The following is an 18,950-nucleotide window of genomic DNA, read 5'->3' on the forward strand; positions in this document are numbered from 1 at the left end:
GCTGGGCGGTCTGCCCCACCCCTGTGGCCAGTTTGCCCTGCCCCTCGACACCCCATACCCGGTGCCGGAGAGCCTTCCTTCGCCACTGCCCCTATTTTGACTCACCTAAGCAGGTTGCTGCATGCACTAGCAGGAGAAAGCCTCTTCCGCCTAAGGAGGATGTGGAGTTGTGGGCTTCACGGCCTCTCCACGTGCGTGGCGGGCAGAGGCCAGCCCTGCGTGATTGGGGGGCTTCCCTATTGGTTGGCTTGGGGGGCGTGGCCTGCCCTATTTAAGGCAGGACACGGCTGGGAATCTCCCTCTTTGCCGCCTGTCAGCTGTTCCTGCTTTTTCCCACCCTCCTGCCCTATAAGGTTTTCGTTTCTTGACCTTGCTATGGACCTTGGTTGGTCGCCGTTGAGGGGCCTGGTAGGAATTTTTCCACTGGGCAAATTGGCACCAGCCACTCGGTTTTCGCCTACCTCATAGCAAATCGTCACAACGTTCTGGGTATTGGCGGTTAGGCATTGGTATTTGTTCTGTAGATGGAAGAGGGGAGGTAGCGCCATCACCTGCCCCGCATATTGAAGGGTAGTCCATTAAAGGATTCCAGGGGGCGTGGTCCTGTCTGAAGCCTAAGGAGGTTAGGGCCCAAGGCACGCCCCCTAGTGGTGACCCCAGGGAAGTTCCTAGTTCCTAGTCCTGATGTGCATCAGCAGGACTCCCCCCTATTGGTGGTTAACCCTTCCCAGACTTTGAGCAGATGGACTGGAGTTGGATATAGTCGGTTAGGACCAATGCCTAAGCCAATACCGCTCTTCACCTGTAACCAATAAAGTTGTGGCCTTTTTTAGCCCATTAACTTTAATAATTGTGTCATGTGTCATTATTTCCACCTGGGGGGGGGGTCGGGAACTCGCCACGCAAAGGCTGGCAGTGACACAACTGTCATAGTCAGTACACTGCATGGTCGAAAGGTGACTGTGGAGAGGGGTTGGACACCATGGCAAGAGGGCTTGGCCACAGGGTGGGAAGGGATAATTTGGGAGAATGGAGTTGGGACCCCCCCAACCTCTGTTTTCACTCTCACTGGCTCTCTCTCCAGGGAACGTTGTGGCTTCTGGGAATTTAGATGTACTCTCCACAAACAGCAAGCATTTTACCACTGGAATTACGGATGGGTACGACCCTCTCTGCACGGAGGATGCATTTCATCAAAAAGGAGTTTTCTGCAGCATTACTGCTGGAGGAAGTTTATGGCTGTTTCCCCCAGGGATGCTGGCAAAAGACTGTCTGGGTAGTTTGGAAGAAGAGGATACTGTATATAGCACCTTCTTTGCCTCTCCTCCTTGCAAGCTGGGTGGCTTATCCATCACAGTTTTGATCCAAGTAATCCCAAGGACTATAGCTCTGTGGACTCCCTGACAATCTCACAAAATCGTAAAATTGAGGGAGCTGCAGCAACTGGAGCTCTTCAAAACCAATTTATGCTTTGGAGCATAAAACAGTATCCGGAACGGTGCCTGTGGATGGCAGCAGAGAATGTTGGGCTGCACCCGAGAGCCCTTCCAGATTTTGTGTTTTTATTGTGCATTCATGCGCTCACGACGATATTAGGGCAGTTATGCATGAGCCTAGCTTTCAACTCCATTTCCACTCGCAAACGTTTCGAGGTGGGCACACCGCTTCGTTTCCAAATAGTGCATATCCCACAACTTCCTGCTGAAATCCTGTATCTTTAAATACCCCAGATGTGCTTTTTGGGGTCCCACTTTCGTTGTGCCAGAGCTTGAGAGCCCCTTCAGGATGGCAATAATCTGGTAACAGTGAGGAAGCATCACAAACCAATTAATAAAGCAGACTGATGTGCAGACAGTGTAAATGCACCACTGGTGAACTATTATTCAATGAATGACACGCTGAAGAAGATATTTGCAAACCCTACCCTTCACCAGTCTAGAGGGGCCCTGAGCTATGAGCCAGAAGCACCAAGTTCAAATGTTACATGGACACACTAAGTGACCAGAGGCAAATGACTCCAGTTTCAGTCATCCATCTGCAACCCGAGGGTCATATTAATGACTGGCCAACCTTACAAGGTTGTTGTCAGGGTTACTGAAATTGGTTGGTAGTTCTGTGTGCGCGCACACATACACACACTCCCCCCTTAAAGAAACTTTCCCAGGAAAGCTCACAATAAAGATAAAAATACAACCATGCATCATGAAAAAAGCATATTAAAATAAAAGCGATAAAATAACAGTGCAAATCTGAATTAGTAAATAAAAGAGAAGCATGAGAACAAAACACTGAAGATGAAACTGGGAGAAAAGAAAATATAAACGCAGCTATCTTTATTCACTATTAAAAGTTTTAGTGCTTTTATCTGTGTCTTAGTGAAGATTATTTTATGTGTATATTTTTTCTAAAAAACAGTTTTGCTGATTTTAGCTGCGTCTTATGTACAGTTTTATGATTATGTACCCCACTTTAAGACAGCTCTTTGATCAAACTGTCTGATATCAATCTTCCAAATAAAATTAATTAATTAATTAAATTATTATTATTATTATTATTATTATTATTATTATTATTATTAAGCTTTCCATCTGGTGTGAAAATGACACCAAAGCAGCTGATGTCAAAGAAATGACAACCCGGCTGTTGCCAGGCAAGCCCCTCTAGGGAGGGCATTCTGCAATAGAGGCATCCCCACCACCAGCACCCAGAAGCATCTTTCTCCGATTGCTGCCCATCACACATGGGAGAGCACGCATTCCCAGGGAGAGGCTTCTGAAGATGAGCCCACAGCTTGGGGCAGACCCCTGTAGAGATGGGCTGGCGGACGGACCTGCCAGTTATCCTGGGCTATAGCAAGGAGTGCAAACACTTTGAATTGGTCCCAGAAATGGACCAGGACCCACCCCAGCCTTCTCTGCACTGGCAAGTTGGGTGTTCCTAGATAGCACTCTAGCATTCTTCACTCTCCACAGTTTTTGAAGTGTCTCCAAGGGCAGTTCCATGTAATGCACTGCAGTAGCACAACTGAGAAGCTACCCCAGCATGGATGACTGAAGTTAGGGCATCTCTGTCTGGAAAGGGGTCATGGGTGATGATGCAGCAGCCCAGGATGGCAAAGAGCGGTCTGTGCCATCAAGGCCACTTGCGCCTCTCAGATGACAGAGTTGGGCCCCAAAGCACCGTGAAATCTCAAACTTGGTTGTTTCTATAGGGGGACTGCAACTCCATCCAGAACACAAATAACCTGTGCATTGTGTGTGTGTGTGTGTGTGTGTGTGTATACTATTCTAATGATTGTTGAATGATTGTTACCTCCCAGTCCTATCTGGATATTACATTGAGGATTGAACTTGGGTCCTTCTGCATGGAAGACAGATGCTCTACCACTGAGCTATGGCCCTTCTCTCGCTGCTGCTTTTTGGGGGGCGGAGGAGTGAGGCTATTTCTCTGCTCCACCCACTAGCCTCTGTCTGTCCTGGCTTCCCTACATATCCAAGGTAAGACTTTGGGGAATGGCAGCATTCAAGAGGAAAACGAAGAAGTCCTTTGTGCCAAAAAGACTCTGACATTTATTTCCCTTCCCTCGTAAAAGCGTCAGAGCCCGCATTGCATCACCATAAGGAAAGGAAGTGTCCCTTACCAGAGAGTGAGTAATCGGTGTTTGTCATCCGCATGGCTGGCGTGTACGAGACGCTTGGCATGTCGTGGCCTTTCTTCTGCTTCCGTCGATACCACACGAAGAGTGCCAGCAGAACCATAATAATTAGCAGGAGGATAATAATCCCAATGATGGCTCCCACTGAATGCCTCTCCGATCCAAGAGCGGGACTAATTTTAGTATAGGGGTTTAATTCTTCCATCATGAGAGCCGCTGTTAAAAATAATTCACAATGTGCTGTTAAATTGAGTGGCAGAAACCCATTTTGCAAGGAGAGGCGTTTATCTCTCCTTCCCTCCCTCCCTCCCAGCTCTTTGGAATCTCTGGACTACAAATACTGGATGGAAACATTTGCAACACCAGCAAAATATTTTATAACTCGCTGCCCCTATCCAAGGGTCCCCCCCCCAACCCTGGGGCAAAAGGATGGGCAAAAATGTCAATTTTAGTTTCTTATCTTGCCAGTCCCATGGTTAGGCTCATCCATCACTATCTGAGAGGCTGCCGAAAGACATACTTGGGCACTCAGTTTGAAAGAAAAGGCAAAGGGATTTTGTCTCACCTTGGTCACACCTGATTCCTTTGAAGCCAGGGCTGCAGTAGCAGGTGCCCGTAACGTAGTCGCAGGTCGCGTTGTTCATGCATTCGCACAGCTGCTGGCAACCATAACCAAATGTTCCTGGGGGGCATTCTGCAAATTCAAAAAGGGCGAAAATTTATGGGTCTATGGACCGCAAGAAAGCGCTGTGTGTGTGTGTGTGTGTGTGTGTGTGTGTAAAAAGGGTGAAATGGTCAGTGAGAACTTTGACAAGAAGAGACCATTTTTACATATACCACATTTTTCTGTGTATAAGATGCCCCCATGTATAAGATGACCCCTATTTTTTTAACCCCAAATTAAGAAAATGCACTATACACTATCCGTGTATAAGACGACCCCTTATTTTAAACTTCAAAAATTTAGGAAAAAATACACGGAAAAATACGGTATATTTTTAAATGGAGGATTTGTTAGTATAATGATTCATATATCCTGCTCTTCTAACATGCATCTATTACTCAAGGCAGCTAACAGCAATGGCAATCTCCATGGTACACAAGAACAGAGGAAATTTCCTTATACCAAGCCAGACCACTGGTCCATCCAGTTCAGTATTGCCTCCACTGGCTAGCAATAGGTCTCCAGGGTTTAAGGCAGGGAATCTTTTCCAGCAGGGAAGGAGCAGAAGAGGCTGGGAAGGGGGGAGGGGGGGTGAGTGAGGCCAAGGGGCTGCAGGTTGAACGCAGCCCAAAGGTTTGCCCACCTATGACTTGGGCAGAAAGACAGCAGAGCTCTTGCCATCTATTCTTCTGCATTTATTTAATTTGTTTATGAATATTTATAAACTGTAAAAACAACAGCAACCATAAAACACCATTTCATAAATCTGCAGGGACCACTAAAATAAAGCAAGTTTATACTTCATTAAATTGTGCCAGTGTGCCTTGTTGCTCTGATGCTTCAGTGACAGCAGCAACTATATCCTGGGATGGTGCCAGCCCTTGGCATCATTGGGCAGCTACAGGGGTCTCTCCCCCCCCCCCCCGATATTTTCTGGCCTAGCACTCTCAAGGAGTGCCAGGTGTCTGGGTGTAGACACCCTTAAGATTCCCCACAATGCCCCTCACCTAGTGTCACCACTGGGCAATTGTGGGAAACCTAAAGGGTGGCTGAGCACTGCCTGGACTGCTTCCACCACAGCTAAATAATTTACCTAAGGACCACAAACAATGGAAGGAGTCCACTAAAGGACACTTTCCCTGGAAGGGGTAGGGGCCCCAAGCCAGCCCTGACAACAAAAGTATCCATGATTTAGCTCTGCATTCTTCCTCCCTTTTTTTCTCCTCCTGGATGCTGAAAGTTTGGTTGTCCTGTATTTCTACCAGAGGCAAAATGATTGAATGTCCAATGACATAATTTATTCAAGCAATTACCATGATGGCCTAGGACAATAAATCCAGAGGCTGCTTATAATGTATTGTTGGGCAACTTTCTGTAAGAAATAGAAAGGAAGGCTGCAAAGCGGCCTGGAAACTCCTGAGACTTTGGAGAAAGAGAAGAATGGGGAGTTCTACAGGAAGTGCCAGTCAACTGTACTATTTATTAGCCCTAAACCAGCAAAGCTCCTTCAAGATGACCACCTCATTGGTCCCATCAGACACAGGCTGCCCAGCCCAGCAGCAACACATTCATAAAGTCCACAGGAGGAAGGCAACTCTCTCCCTTCCAAAAACCATCATTAAAGCCCTGAAAGTAAACATGGGACAAGGAAGTTGGCTCCAAATGACCCGTTCTAGGCTCTCAACATTGTTTTCTGTCTTAAATTGCAGGGAGAGCTGTTTTTATCATGTAAGGCTATAGTCATGTCCACACCACACATTTAAAGCACTATGATACCACTTTAAACAGTCACAGCTCCCCCCAAAGAATTCTGGGAGCTGTAGTTTGTTAAGGGTGCTGAGAGTTGGTAGGAGACCCAGGAGATGCTGGAGTAGAGGGGCCCCCTATGGCCTGATCTAGCAGGCTCTTTTTATGTTCTTGCTGATCCATGGGTGGAGTAGGGAGCCTAAAATCCACTATAGGACAACCTACCTGCCACAAAAAGTTAGCAAAGCTTTGGAGTTCTCTAGAGCTCTTCATCAGAATGGATAAGTAAGCACTTCTCTTGGGTCTTTTAATCACTGAGGTTTTGTGCATTTTAGCACTTAGGACTATTTCATTTCCTCCTTTGTTGGATTTAGTGGTTTTTAAATAGTTTTTATTGATCTTGCGCTGTGGCTTCTTGATGGTTTTATGTGGCATTGATGCCGATCATTGTGCCAGTTTTTCCCCCCTTCCGAATTGCTTGTTTTTAGCTTTGACTATATTTGCCATGCATTGATTTTTAAAATTTGTGAAGTGTCCAGAGAGAGCATGGTTAATTGGGCAGTATAAAAAGCCCCAAATAAAAGAGATAGATAAATAAGAACACTGCAGTTGCATCAGGCCAACAGGGGCCCATCTAGTCCAGCAGCCTGTTCTCACAGTGGCCAATCAGATGCCCCACTGGGAAGGCTGCAAGCAGGATTGGAGCAGAACAGCATTATCCCCATCTGTGATTCCCAGCAGCAGGCACACTGTTTCCAGTGCTGGAGGCAGAACACAGCCTTCATAATTGATAGCCTTCTCCTCCATCATTTCAAAGCCATCCAAGTTGGCGGCCATCACTGCATGTTTGTGGGAGCAGATGCCATCGTTGAACTATGCACTATGTGAAAAAAGGACTTCCTTTTGTCTCCTGACCCTGAAGAAATAAATAAGCACAACAGGACAGAGCAAAAGCTGACGTGATATTAAAGTCACACCACCTATACTTTGTAAGCGTCTGAAGGTGGATTCTAGGAGTTCCTGTGTGCTGCCTTAATTGGATTAGCCTCTGCTAGGAGACAGGATCACGAGAAGATAAGAAGAGCCTGCTGGATTAGGCCAGTGGCCCATCTAGTCTACTCTCTTGTTTTCACAGTGGCCACCCAGGAGAAGTCTGCAAGGAGGACCCACGTGCAAAACCATCCTCTCCTCATGTGGTTTCCAGCAACTGGTATTCAGAAGCATTGCTGCTTTTGACCATGGGCGAAAGCTTAGCCGCTGTGGCTAGTAAACACTGATAGCCTCTGCCTCCATGATTCTATCCAGTCCTCTTTTAACACCATCCAGCTTGACTCCTGTGGGAGTGGGTAAAAAGCTATCAAATGCTGCTAGCCCAAATGGATATGGTCTGTCTCCACATTTGGAGGCAGTAATATTGTCCCCACCTTCAAAAAGTGGGAGGTGGGAGAGCGGGGGGTGGGGGCTGGGGAGAAGACCCAGGTAACTACCAAACGGTGAGCTTGACACGGATACAAGGAAAGTTCCTAGAACAGATAATTAAACAGTTGGTCTGAGAGCACTGAACGGGTTGGAGAACTGGGCTCAAACTAAAGAAATGAATTTCAGTACAGTGGTACCTCGGGTTAAGAACTTAATTCGTTCCGGAGGTCCGTTCTTAACCTGAAACTGTTCTTAATCTGAGGTACCCCTTTAGCTAATGGGTCCTCCTTCTGCTGCCGCGCTATTTCTGTTCTCATCCTGAAGCAAAGTTCTTAACCTGAGGTACTATTTCTGGGTTAGCGGAGTCTGTAACCTGAAGCGTCTGTAACCTGAAGTGTTTGTAACCCGAGGTACCACTGTAGTTCTACACTTTGGCAGGAAGAACCACCAGCACATTTATAAGATGGGGGACACCTGGCTTGCCAGTAGCACATGGGAAAAGGATTGAGGGGGTCTTAGCAGACCACAAGCTGAACATGAGTCCACAGTGGGATGAAGCAGCAAAAAAGCTAATGCTATTCTAGACTGCATCAACACAACTATAGTGTCATGATCAAGATAAATATAGCAGTCCCCCTCTATTCTGCCATACCTGGACTACTCTGTGGAGTACAGTGTCCAATTCTGGACACCGCAATTTAAGGAGGATATTGAGAAGCTGGAATATGTGCAGAGGAGGGCAACCAAGGTGATCAAGGGTCTGGAAAGCAAGCCTTGTGAGGAACTGTTGAGGGAGTTGGGTATGTTTAGCCTGGAGAAGAAGAGGAGGGCTGGAAGATGGAGCAAGCTTGTTTCCTCCTTGCTCCAGAGCGTAGGACCCAAACCAATGGATTCAAGTTAAAAGAAAGGAGATTCCAACTAAACATTAGGAAGAACTTTCTGGTGGTAAGAGTTGTTCAATATTAGAATGACCAATGTGAGATCAGGGTGCTGGACCAGATGAGCTACTGGCTCTTCTTATGTTCTTAAAAAGGTTCCTCACTGCTGCTGTAGCAGAAAGTGGAAGGGTGCTTTGCAATTAGCTGCAACAGCTGCCTCCCACAACTTGAAACAGAGCATAGGATGTGAGGACACACACACATATTCATTTTCAATTGTGAACACAGCCAAAGGGAAAAGACCCTCCTAGGACGAAGGGGAGAAGGTCAGAAACAATAACAACTTACTTTGCTCACACTGCTTCCCCGTAAACCCCGTCCTGCATGTGCACTGCCCAGTAATGTGGTCACAATCTGCTCCATTCTGACACTGGCAGACGTTGGCACAGCTTTTCCCATAGAAAGCAGCTGGACATCCTGGGGTGCGGGGTAGAAATAGAGAAAGAAGAAAAGGTAAATAAGTAGAAAAGGGAAGCTTTTAATGTTTAACAGACCATTGTATTTTAATATTTTGTTGGAAGCCGCCCAGAGATGATATTATTATTATTATTATTATTATTATTATTATTATTATTAACCAGGGGACCTGCAAAGCCAAGAGTCAAGTTCCCAACTAGCTATGGAGCTCACTGGGCGACCTTGGGTCAGTCACCTTATTTCAGTCTAACCTACTTTGCAGGCTTGTTCTGAGGATGAAAAGGTTGGGTGTGGCGGGGAGAACCTGTGCGCTGCCTTAAGCTGCTTGGAAGTAAAACGGCAACAGCTTTAAAAACATCATTTTCAAGATTGCTCATGTGACTGAAGCTTTATTTTGTTTCCTGCATGCCATGCCCATGATCAAATCACAGGAGGCTTGTTCACAAGTTACAGAGAACACAGGTACAAGCTGCCCCTTGTTTGTGTGCAAGTGTGTGAATGTCAATTTGTACAAACTACTGTGTACACAGGCACACAGACTGCACTCTCGTTGCATGTACAAGGGTTGTTGTTGTTCAGTCGTTTAGTCATGTCCGACTCTTTGTGACCCCCTGGACCAGAGCACGCCAGGCACTCCTGTCTTCCACTGCCTCCCGCAGTTTGGTCAAACTCATGCTGGTAGCTTCGAGAACACTGTCCAACCATCTCGTCCTCTGTTGTCCCCTTCTCCTTGTGCCCTCCATCTTTCCCAACATCAGGGTCTTTTCCAGGGAGTCTTCTCTTCTCATGAGGTGGCCAAAGTATTGGAGCCTCAGCTTCACGATCTGTCCTTCCAGTGAGCACTCAGGGCTGATTTCCTTAAGAATGGAGAGGTTTGATCTTCTTGCAGTCCATGGGACTCTTGAGAGTCTCCTCCAGCACCATAATTCAAAAGCATCAATTCTTCGGCAATCAGCCTTCTTTATGTACAAGGGTACAGCTCAGCTATTGTCTACACAGGTACACAGACTGCATACTTGTTGAATGTAAAGTCTGAACACACCTAATGTGGGAAAAGGGAAATGCAGGGACGTCTGAGGGTGGCTGCCAGCTGCTCTGCAGCAAAAGAGCCATGATGGGGAAAAGAGGCAACCCCAGAGTATGTAGACTAGGGGAGAACAGAAGCACTGGAATGGTAGCTCAGTGGTAGAGCATCTGCCTTGCATGCAGATGGTCTCAGGATCAAATCCTGGCATCTCCAGGTAAGGCTGGGAAAGACCCCAGTCTGAAACACTGGAAAACTGCTGCCAGTCAGTGTAGACAATATTGAGCTGGATGGACCAATTGTCTCAGTATAAGGCCACTTCCTATGTTCCTATGACTTGTAGGAACAGCATGGGTGGAAATCAATGTTTTCTTTAAATGTGTGAGTCAGCCTTGTAAAGATGTTGAAGTGTGACTCTTACACAGTGACATGGGAATCTGCCTTATACTGAACCAGACCATTGGTCTATCTAGCTCAGTATTGCCTGCACTGACTGGCAGCAGTTGTTCTCCAGGGCTTCAGGCAGGGGACAGTCCCAGCTTTGCCTTGAGATGCCACTGGGACCTTCTACATGCAAAGCAGATGCTTCACCGCTGATCAACAGCCCTTCCCCAATTTCAACTATTTAATTTAGAACGCCTGGCTGCTAATGATGCAAAAGCTTGCATTTAAAAAGTCTCCTAATTCCAAATGTTCAGGTTCTAAAAACTGCAGTTCCCCTGGAAGAACAGAGGTAAGTGATCTCCTAATTTCAAAATAAATCTGGTGGTCTTGTTTGGCTTTGTCTCAAAACAAATTAAGTGCACTGCCGAAATGTTGACGTGTCTGCCTTGGAAGTAAGTGCTGGGGAATTAAGATGTTATGTACACAAATAGATAAATCAAGTTTTGCTACTCTTTTTTCTCATTTGGTTAACATCTCTTTTTACTAGGAACATTTGTTTCTTTGCTTTGTTTTTTGGCAGAGATTAAGTGTGCATTAGCAACCCCCCCCCCCGAAGGATGCAATGCAGGAAGCTACCACAAGGGGGCAGTGCATACTTTTAAAAAACAGACACATTCCCACTAAACACCACCACCACCACCATCATTTAAAGCTGTAAATCTTACGTTGTGTACAGTAGGGACCCGTCCAGCCCGGGGTGCACCTGCATTCTCCATCGTGAGGGCTGCATACTGCACCATTATGACAAATGCAAGAATGAAAACAGTCTGCACCCCAAAAGCCAACAGGGCATGCTGGAGAGAAAAAGAGAGAGAGAGATAAAATAATTATACAATATTTCCATATATCTATGTTTTTGAAAGTCCAGCCACTTAGGCTGCATTCACACAGCAGTTGACTCCATTCCCCCCAATGTTTCCCTAACTGTTAATTTCTGTTTTATATTTAAGCTTTCACACAATATAAAACCCATTTCCAGAATATTAATGGAATATAGCACATGCTTAGTGCTCCTTTCCATGTTATTTGATTCTAGAAAAAATCCCATTTGCAGCCTTCCCTTTACCTGGAAAATCGTGGGAGTAAAGCGACAAAATTTGGGGAGGCATATCGGCATGCAGTTCTTTCCTGCTGTTTTCATGGGGGAATCATGGGGGGGGGGGGGAGCAGGCTGTGCAGAAAGCATAGGGTGTGAGTGAAATTTAGCAGGGCATGCCAGTATATTGGCCAAAAAGGCCACGGTTTCATAATGCAACAGGGTGAAAGGAACCTTAGAAAAGCAGAGTAGAAGTGCTAGCTTCATAACTAGGAAAACAGATGCAACACTTCACACGTCCAAATACACCTGTCACCAGATATCCAAAATGGAATTGCATATTGCACAGAAGTGAATGGGGAGCTCTGAGCGTGCACTCATCATCATCATTTTTAATTTTATACCGCCTTTCTATCTTACAATACTCAAGGCGGTTTACAAGCTGAAGAAACAAAAAATGTACATCTTATAACAATCTAATGCAATACAAAAATGTGATAATAAAACATAACTTTAAAATAGGCAAAAAAGTAACATTCAACAATCATTCAACAATCATTAGAATAGTATAAAATAATATCAACGTATAAAAGTTAAACAGAAATCCACTCAACAGTTACAATAATATCTAAAGTATAATCAATGAAACAACGGCAAGCCACAGTACATGCCTGATGGAGTCTCTCCTCTCACACCCACATAGAACAAAGGGGTGATGGGGGCATGATGCCTAGTGGTATGCCAACATTTCTCCTCAAATTTCTCAAAAGTCTCTCCCCCCTCCCCCCAGTGAAAAAAAGATTCAATGTTTTTCTGCTTCATTCTCGGGGCGTTTTAGCATATTGGTGAGAACAGAGTGTGTTGAGCTTCCCTTACTGTCCCACAAACTCCAGCGGGTGCAGAATGCTGCAAAGAGGCTCCTCACAGGGTCCCTGCCATGGGAGCATATTCACCCCGTGCTTTACCAGTTGCACTGGCTCCTGGTGCAGTATAGGGTCAGGTTCAAGGTGCTGGTTTTGACCTTTAAAGCCCTTTGTGGCTTAGGGCCCTCGTATTTATGGGACAGCCTCTCCTGGTATGCCCTGCAGAGGACCTTAAGGTCCATGAATAACCATAGTTATACCATAGAGGTCCAGGGCCCTAAGGAAGTCAGACTATCCTCCACCAGGGCCAGGGCCTTTTCAGTGATGGCTCCGACCTGGTGGAATGCTCTGTCTCATATGACTAGGAGCCTTCAGGATTTAACCTCCTTCCGTCGGGCCTGTAAGACAGAGCTATTCCGCCTGGCCTTTAATTTGAATTCAGCCTGATCTTCTATTTCCCTTCTCTTCCCTCCCCCTCCCCTTTTATGAAGATTAACTGCTCTGAGATCCCACAGCTAATTCTCCCCTGGCTTCCTCACTGGCCCAAGTAGGACTAATTCAGCCAGCTAGCCCTGGTGACTATCTAATTCTTATTAGATGGATTTACCCCAAATTGATTTCTGAACTTTGAATTTTATTGTTATTCATGTTTTTATACTGTATTTTATGCTGCTTCTACAAATAAGTGTTTTAAATTTGTTGTTAGCCGCCCTGAGCCCGGTTTTCTGAACTGGGAAGGGCGGGGTATAAATAAAATTATTTATTATTATTATTATTATTATTATTATTATTATTATTATTATTACTGTCATGAGGAGGCCAAGGAGAATGGTGTTCTCCAACCCCCGCCAAACGTTTATCCACTCTCTTTGCAGCCTCCCATCTTTCCTGATCTGAAAAGCCCCCATGAGACGAGTTCATAGAATTATACAATCGTAGTGGGAAGGGACAAAAAGAGGTATCAAGTCCAACTCCCTGCAATGCTGAAATCACAGCTAAAGAATCCCTGAGAGATGGCTATCCAAGCTCTGTTTAAGAACCTTCTTCTCCTCATGGCATCTTTCTTGGGCTTTAGTTAGAGCCTGGGAAGTCAAGAAGGTTGCAGAGTGCACAACACTGGTGAGGACAGTTGTCCCATGTAAGAAACAGCCCTCACAAACAGGGATGACTGCGAAGTCCGGCTGAAAGGGAAGCAGAAAATGACGATGCCCACATATTCGCCCTAGGTCTGAAACGGAAACCAATTCAGTGCATACAATCTCTACACATTCTTGCTTCTGCTTTCAGGTCGCAAATGATAGGTAGCTGATTACGTTCCCTCAACTCACCCCATTCGCGTTGGGTTTCCTTTACACTGAAATGAATGGAGTGGAAAGACATAATGGCAATGTAAATGACGCAATAAGTTTTGCAATTTCGCCATAGCGGGTGGCGACACAAATAATGCCATTTCTGGTAGAAGATGAACTGCAGTGGACTGGAAACAGCGCTGTTTGTGAGAGGGCAGAATGGAGAACGGTGCTTCCTTACTTCCCTGTTCACAAACACCCTCGACCACCCCAAAATTACGGGTAGGCACGTCACAGACCCTGCACCCCACCCATGAGAATAAACCAGATATTCTTTCGCCTTTGATCCTTATTCTTGAATTGAATTTCTTTTCTCATTAATTAATGGAGGATGTTTACAAAAAAGGAAAGAGGCAGGAGAAATGTTCACTGCTGCGCTCTTCTGGAAATTTCAGTAAATACGCAAGGAATCCAGTAAGAATTGTGGCTTTTGTTAAAGGCAGTTGTCATGTGTAGCCACAATCACTTTTTAAGGGCGAAAAAGAGAAAAATAAAATGTGCGCCCATCACCTGAAGTCAAGCAGAAGTGAACAGCAGTTTCCCAATTACTTTCTAAATATAATGAACTATATTTGAAATTGACAGGCTTCCTAATTTCTGTTTTGAGTGACAGAAATATTTGGCCTGCGGAAGAAGCACAATAAAAGCAAAATTACAGCTGTCTGTTTTTATCCGATCCCTCCTTTATCACTGGAGGTTTAATATGTTTTACTGCAAGTGCTGTCTAATACCTTCATTGCACTGTGAATATGAAGTAACATTTCTGAACGACAGGCTGGGTCTTCCCAGAGATGATCCGCCTCCAATTAAGGATTCATTAGGGAAATGCCAGTTTTTGGATCCTCAAATGTCAATCTTCTACCTAGGCAATTTCAGAGAAGTCACCACACGTCCCTCCAGAAAGCACTGATTTTAACAACTAAATTATGTGTAATAGGAATATCTCATCTCTCTAATTTTCTCAGCCATATGGACCTTGCAACACAGAATTGTTGATCACTTAATGATTTCTAAAGGAAAGTGTTGAAAAGAATGAACAGACCTTCCTTTAGCACAGCCTTCGCCAACTCAGTGCCCTCCAGATCAAAACATCTGGAGGGTTCCAGGCTGGCAAAGCCTGCTCTAGCAATACAAATTCATTTGTGCATTTGTTTCACAGTTCAATTCAAATTCACCTATGCAAAGAAACAAGAATACTAAGTAGAAAACCTTGTAGCAAGGCTGGTTCAGGGGCAGAGTTCCTAGTAGATAGGTTTGTGCATAAGTGTTTTTTAAATCTTTGTTGTTGAATTTACTATTCTGAACTAGGGCTGCTTCCTTACCTGGGCTATCCTGGAGGAGCCATTTTGATTTGATTAATGGCTATTAACCGGACAAAGAGCCATCCTTTACTATGTGAGACTTTACACAGAATGAACCATGTTTTCCCAAAACAATGACAGAGATGCAGAGACACGGATAAAGGGTTTCAATGTGAGAACTGGTGTTAGCCCTAAATGATGCTGGCTTATCTAAAGGAAACTCAGCTTTGCCTGTACAAACCAGGTCTACTTATAAGATCAGATATAGACTGCCCACAAATATGGTATATTAGATTAGTGAACACAAGGAATAGGGCCTTCTTGATGGTGGCTCCACATTTGTGGACCTCCCATCTCACACCTATGAGAGGCCCCTTCAATATAGGCATTTTTTGAAGACACATTTGTTTCAATCTGCCTTTCTTCAACAATGGTTGTGGTTTTTTTTATGTCACTGATTACATGAGACTTTTTATGCTTCTGGATTCTTCCCCTTCCCCTTTTTGCCCCATTCAAATATTTTATTATCTCACCTTTCCTTCCTGAAGAGTGCCTAGGATGGCTCAACATAAAATCTGATAAAACTATGTTAAATATACCTTAAAAAATGACAGTTCCAAAAGCCTGGATGACCAAAAAAAAAAAATGTATTCAAATGTTCAAGGAAGGGGGTCATCTGGTTTTTCCCCAGGAGGGCATTCCAGAGATGGGGTGCTGCCACAGATCAAGCTCTTGGGACGACCCCACCCTCTTTGCTATCCGTGGAGGTGAGACTGTGAAAAGAGGGTTTCTCCCACAGGATTGCAAACTATGCAGATAGATCTTTTGTAGCTCTGCTCCATCTCATGATGGCTATGCCGCAAATCAGGGTGAAGGACAAGCATATGTGTTTTTCACGTGAAAATAAGGCAGACCTATTGCTATGAACTTGGGACGCGAGTGGCGCTGTGGGTAAAACCTCAGTGCCTAGGACTTGCTGATCGCATGGTCGGTGGTTCGAATCCCTGTGGCGGGGTGAGCTCCCGTCATTCGGTCCCAGCTCCTGCCCACCTAGCAGTTCGAAAGCACCCTTAAGTGCAAGTAGATAAATAGGTACCGCTTTATAGAGGGAAGATAAGCGACGTTTCCGTGTGCTGCGCTGGTGCTGGCTCGCCAGCTGCAGCTTCGTCACTCTGGCCACGTGACCCGGAAGTGTCTTTGGACGGCGCTAGCTCCCGGCCTCTTGAGCGAGATGAGCACGCAATCCTAGAGTCGGACACAACTGGCCCGTACGGGCAGAGGTACCTTTACCTTTACCTATTGCTATGAAAGACGAAAAAGAAATTGCTCCTTACTCTGGGAACAGTCTTTGCCTATCCAACCAGGGTAGCACTGGCAAGACCCATCCAGGGGGTTACATGTCCCGTTGTTCGTGCACAGACACACTTCGGCACAATCCTTCCCATATCTTCCGCTTGGACACACTGTATAGAAACAGAAATGCACACAGAATCATAGGATTGTAGAGTTGGAAGGGATCCCAAGGCTCATCTAGTCCAACCCGCTGCAATGCAAGAATCCTGCCCACAGCCGTCCCAGGGTGGACTCGTACCACCAACCTTCTAGTTAACAGCCAGGCGCACTGACCCAAAGATAACCTTGCCTTGAGTCTCACTGAGCTTCATTATTGGTCAGTGGACTGTGGTGTGTGTGTGTGTGTGTGCGTGTATGTATGTTGATATGTGTAGAGAGAATGCACTGAAGGTAAAAGATGTGGTTCAGCTGCTGAAGCCAAGGAGGCACATGGCCAGGTGGCTAGTGAGATTCTGGAAACACACCATGAAACACAAATCACAATGCTAAACTGAGACCCATTGAATGAGTTTTCTGATGACAAAAAGGATGCCTATTCCCCTCTGTGGCCACAGGTTGCTATGCATGGCTTTCAATAAGTATATATCCATAGAAATCCATCCATCTACAGATGGATGAAATACAGTGGTACCTCTGGTTAAGTACTTAATTCGTTCCGGAGGTCCGTTCTTCACCTGAAACTGTTCTTAACCTGAAGCACCACTTTAGCTAATGAGGTCTCCTGCTGCTGCTGCGCCACTGGAGCACGATTTCTGTTCTCATCCTGAAGCAAAGTTCTTAACCCGAGGTAATATTTCTGAGTTAGCAGAGTCTGTAACCTGAAGTGTATGTAACCTGAAGCATATGTAACCTGAGGTACCACTGTAAATCCATCCATTGATTAGGACACATGTCATTACAAAAGAAAACAGAGAGAGAGAGAGAGAGAGAGAGAGCGCGCGAGGGAGGGAAAGAGAGAGAGCATCAGTATTAAGTTTTTCACCTAGCACTGCTTAGTCCATAAGACAGGGGAGGAAAAAACCCTTTAATTTTATTCTAAAGCCAATCTGGTGCCCTGCAGATGTTTTGGAATTCAACTCCAATTAGCACCAGCCATCGCAGCCTTGACTAGTCTAAAACATACAGCATGCCCCAGGTGGGTGAAGGAACGCTGTAACCGTAGTAGGTCTTGAGGATATTGAATTAAACTCTTCTATACAGACAAGTTATATCCTTAGGTTCCAACATAACTACAGAATACTGATGGAAAACCAGTATGTAGTCCCTGTTTTCGAGCATGACAATGGAAGCATTGTCAAATTGTTCTTACTGGCTGCTGGATTCTCTCCCTGACAAAAGCAGGCATCTTATAACCACGCTCACTAAACAGATAAAACCAGCTCTCCCAGTCCATCAGTGCAACGAAAGGCACACAAACATAACTGGACCCATATCCTTGCAAATAGGTAGAGGTATTTTGTTTTCGTTTTGGCATTATTTCCCTACTTTAGCATTTCGACAATTCATGCTTCCTGATTCACATTCATGGGAGATGACCTCAATCTATTCCCAAAGCGCTTCAGTCCGAGATTAAAATCTGGAGCTGGGAATCATCTGCCAGTTCCAACTCCCGCCATGACAGGGACGGTAAGAATAGGCCGGAAGACAATCACATACAGTCTCAAAACACACTTATCTCCCTCCCAGAGTAGATAAAGTTGACTTTGAAGTTAAATGCTAAATGGAACAGTTTTCTCACTGAAATGAGAGAAAACGTAGCAGGCGGGAAGAGAAGGGAGAAATATTCACACTAGAGAGAAAGGACGAAACACCGAAACAATCTGTCCACCTGTCTTCCCTCATGCACAGGCCCATTGTTCTAACAGATCTCAGCAATATTATAACACAATTTTGTTATCAAGGGGGGAAAAAAAAGATGGATTCAGTGACAGGCATCCTTGGCAGAAACATAATCCCATCAAGAGGACGTTCCCAACAGCCTGGTTTTAGAAAGCCAATTTACATAAAATAAAAAGAAGGCGATGGTGTTATACGGCCCTTATCGGACTGCGACAGAGTCACAGAAGTTGGGTTGCTGGGAAATCATATATACTCTCAGACAGGGCTTCTCAATCTTTCTACTGCTGGGTCCCACTTAAGGCAGCTGAAAATTAAAAAGTCCACCCCACCCCCAGTCACAAAATGGTGGCACTGACAGAGTCGGAGTTTGGCATGGCCAGCTGACATTTCTGGCATCGCTTTCTATGAATATCTAATACATATTCAGAAATGGCTGTTTTCCCTCACCCCCTTCACAGCAGTTTCCTTGTGGCAAAGAGTTCCATAGGTCAGCATTCCTCAAGGTGTTTGCTCTGGCGGTTTTGTGACACAGTCTCCCCATTTCAGGCTGAATTTGTTGACCCAGAGGCTCTAAGTGAGGAAGATTTTTCCTCTGACGTTTCCTGCTTCCCCTCTCCGCAAGCCTCTCAAACTATTTTTTGTTAGCCATCTCCTCTCATTCTCCTTTCATACTTAGCATGGACCTTATTCTCATCCCTACCCCCTTAAGTGCCAGTTTCTTTCATCTATCGTCTCTGGTCATTTTACATTTACTTCTTGTTGCTATGACAGCTTTCTTCTCTTATCTTCTTCCTTTCTATTCCCAATTCATTTGTTGATTATTCTTAATAATAAACATTAACTTTCTCTCTTTCTTTTTTAAAACAGAGGCACAAGTGCAGAGGCACAAGTGGCTACACCCC

The 18,950-nt window shown here is 45.1% G+C and overlaps 1 protein-coding gene across 7 annotated transcripts in view; it reads right to left on the bottom strand.

The window, feature by feature from the left end:
* MEGF11 (multiple EGF like domains 11) overlaps positions 1-18,950 on the bottom strand; it is a 345,349-nt gene that overhangs the window by 25,871 nt on the left and 300,528 nt on the right. For all 7 annotated transcript variants that reach the window (XM_081838780.1, XM_081838776.1, XM_081838778.1 and 4 more), the window contains 5 exons: positions 16,191-16,319; positions 10,973-11,101; positions 8,711-8,839; positions 4,221-4,349; positions 3,641-3,871 (listed from right to left, as the gene is read on the bottom strand). In XM_081838780.1, the coding sequence (XP_081694906.1) occupies positions 3,641-3,871; positions 4,221-4,349; positions 8,711-8,839; positions 10,973-11,101; positions 16,191-16,319 (747 nt within the window). The remainder of the gene's footprint in view (positions 1-3,640; positions 3,872-4,220; positions 4,350-8,710; positions 8,840-10,972; positions 11,102-16,190; positions 16,320-18,950) is intronic.

The sequence above is a fragment of the Podarcis erhardii genome, assembly GCF_964252035.2.
Source record: "Podarcis erhardii genome assembly, chromosome: 14".
Taxonomy (NCBI): domain Eukaryota; kingdom Metazoa; phylum Chordata; class Lepidosauria; order Squamata; family Lacertidae; genus Podarcis; species Podarcis erhardii.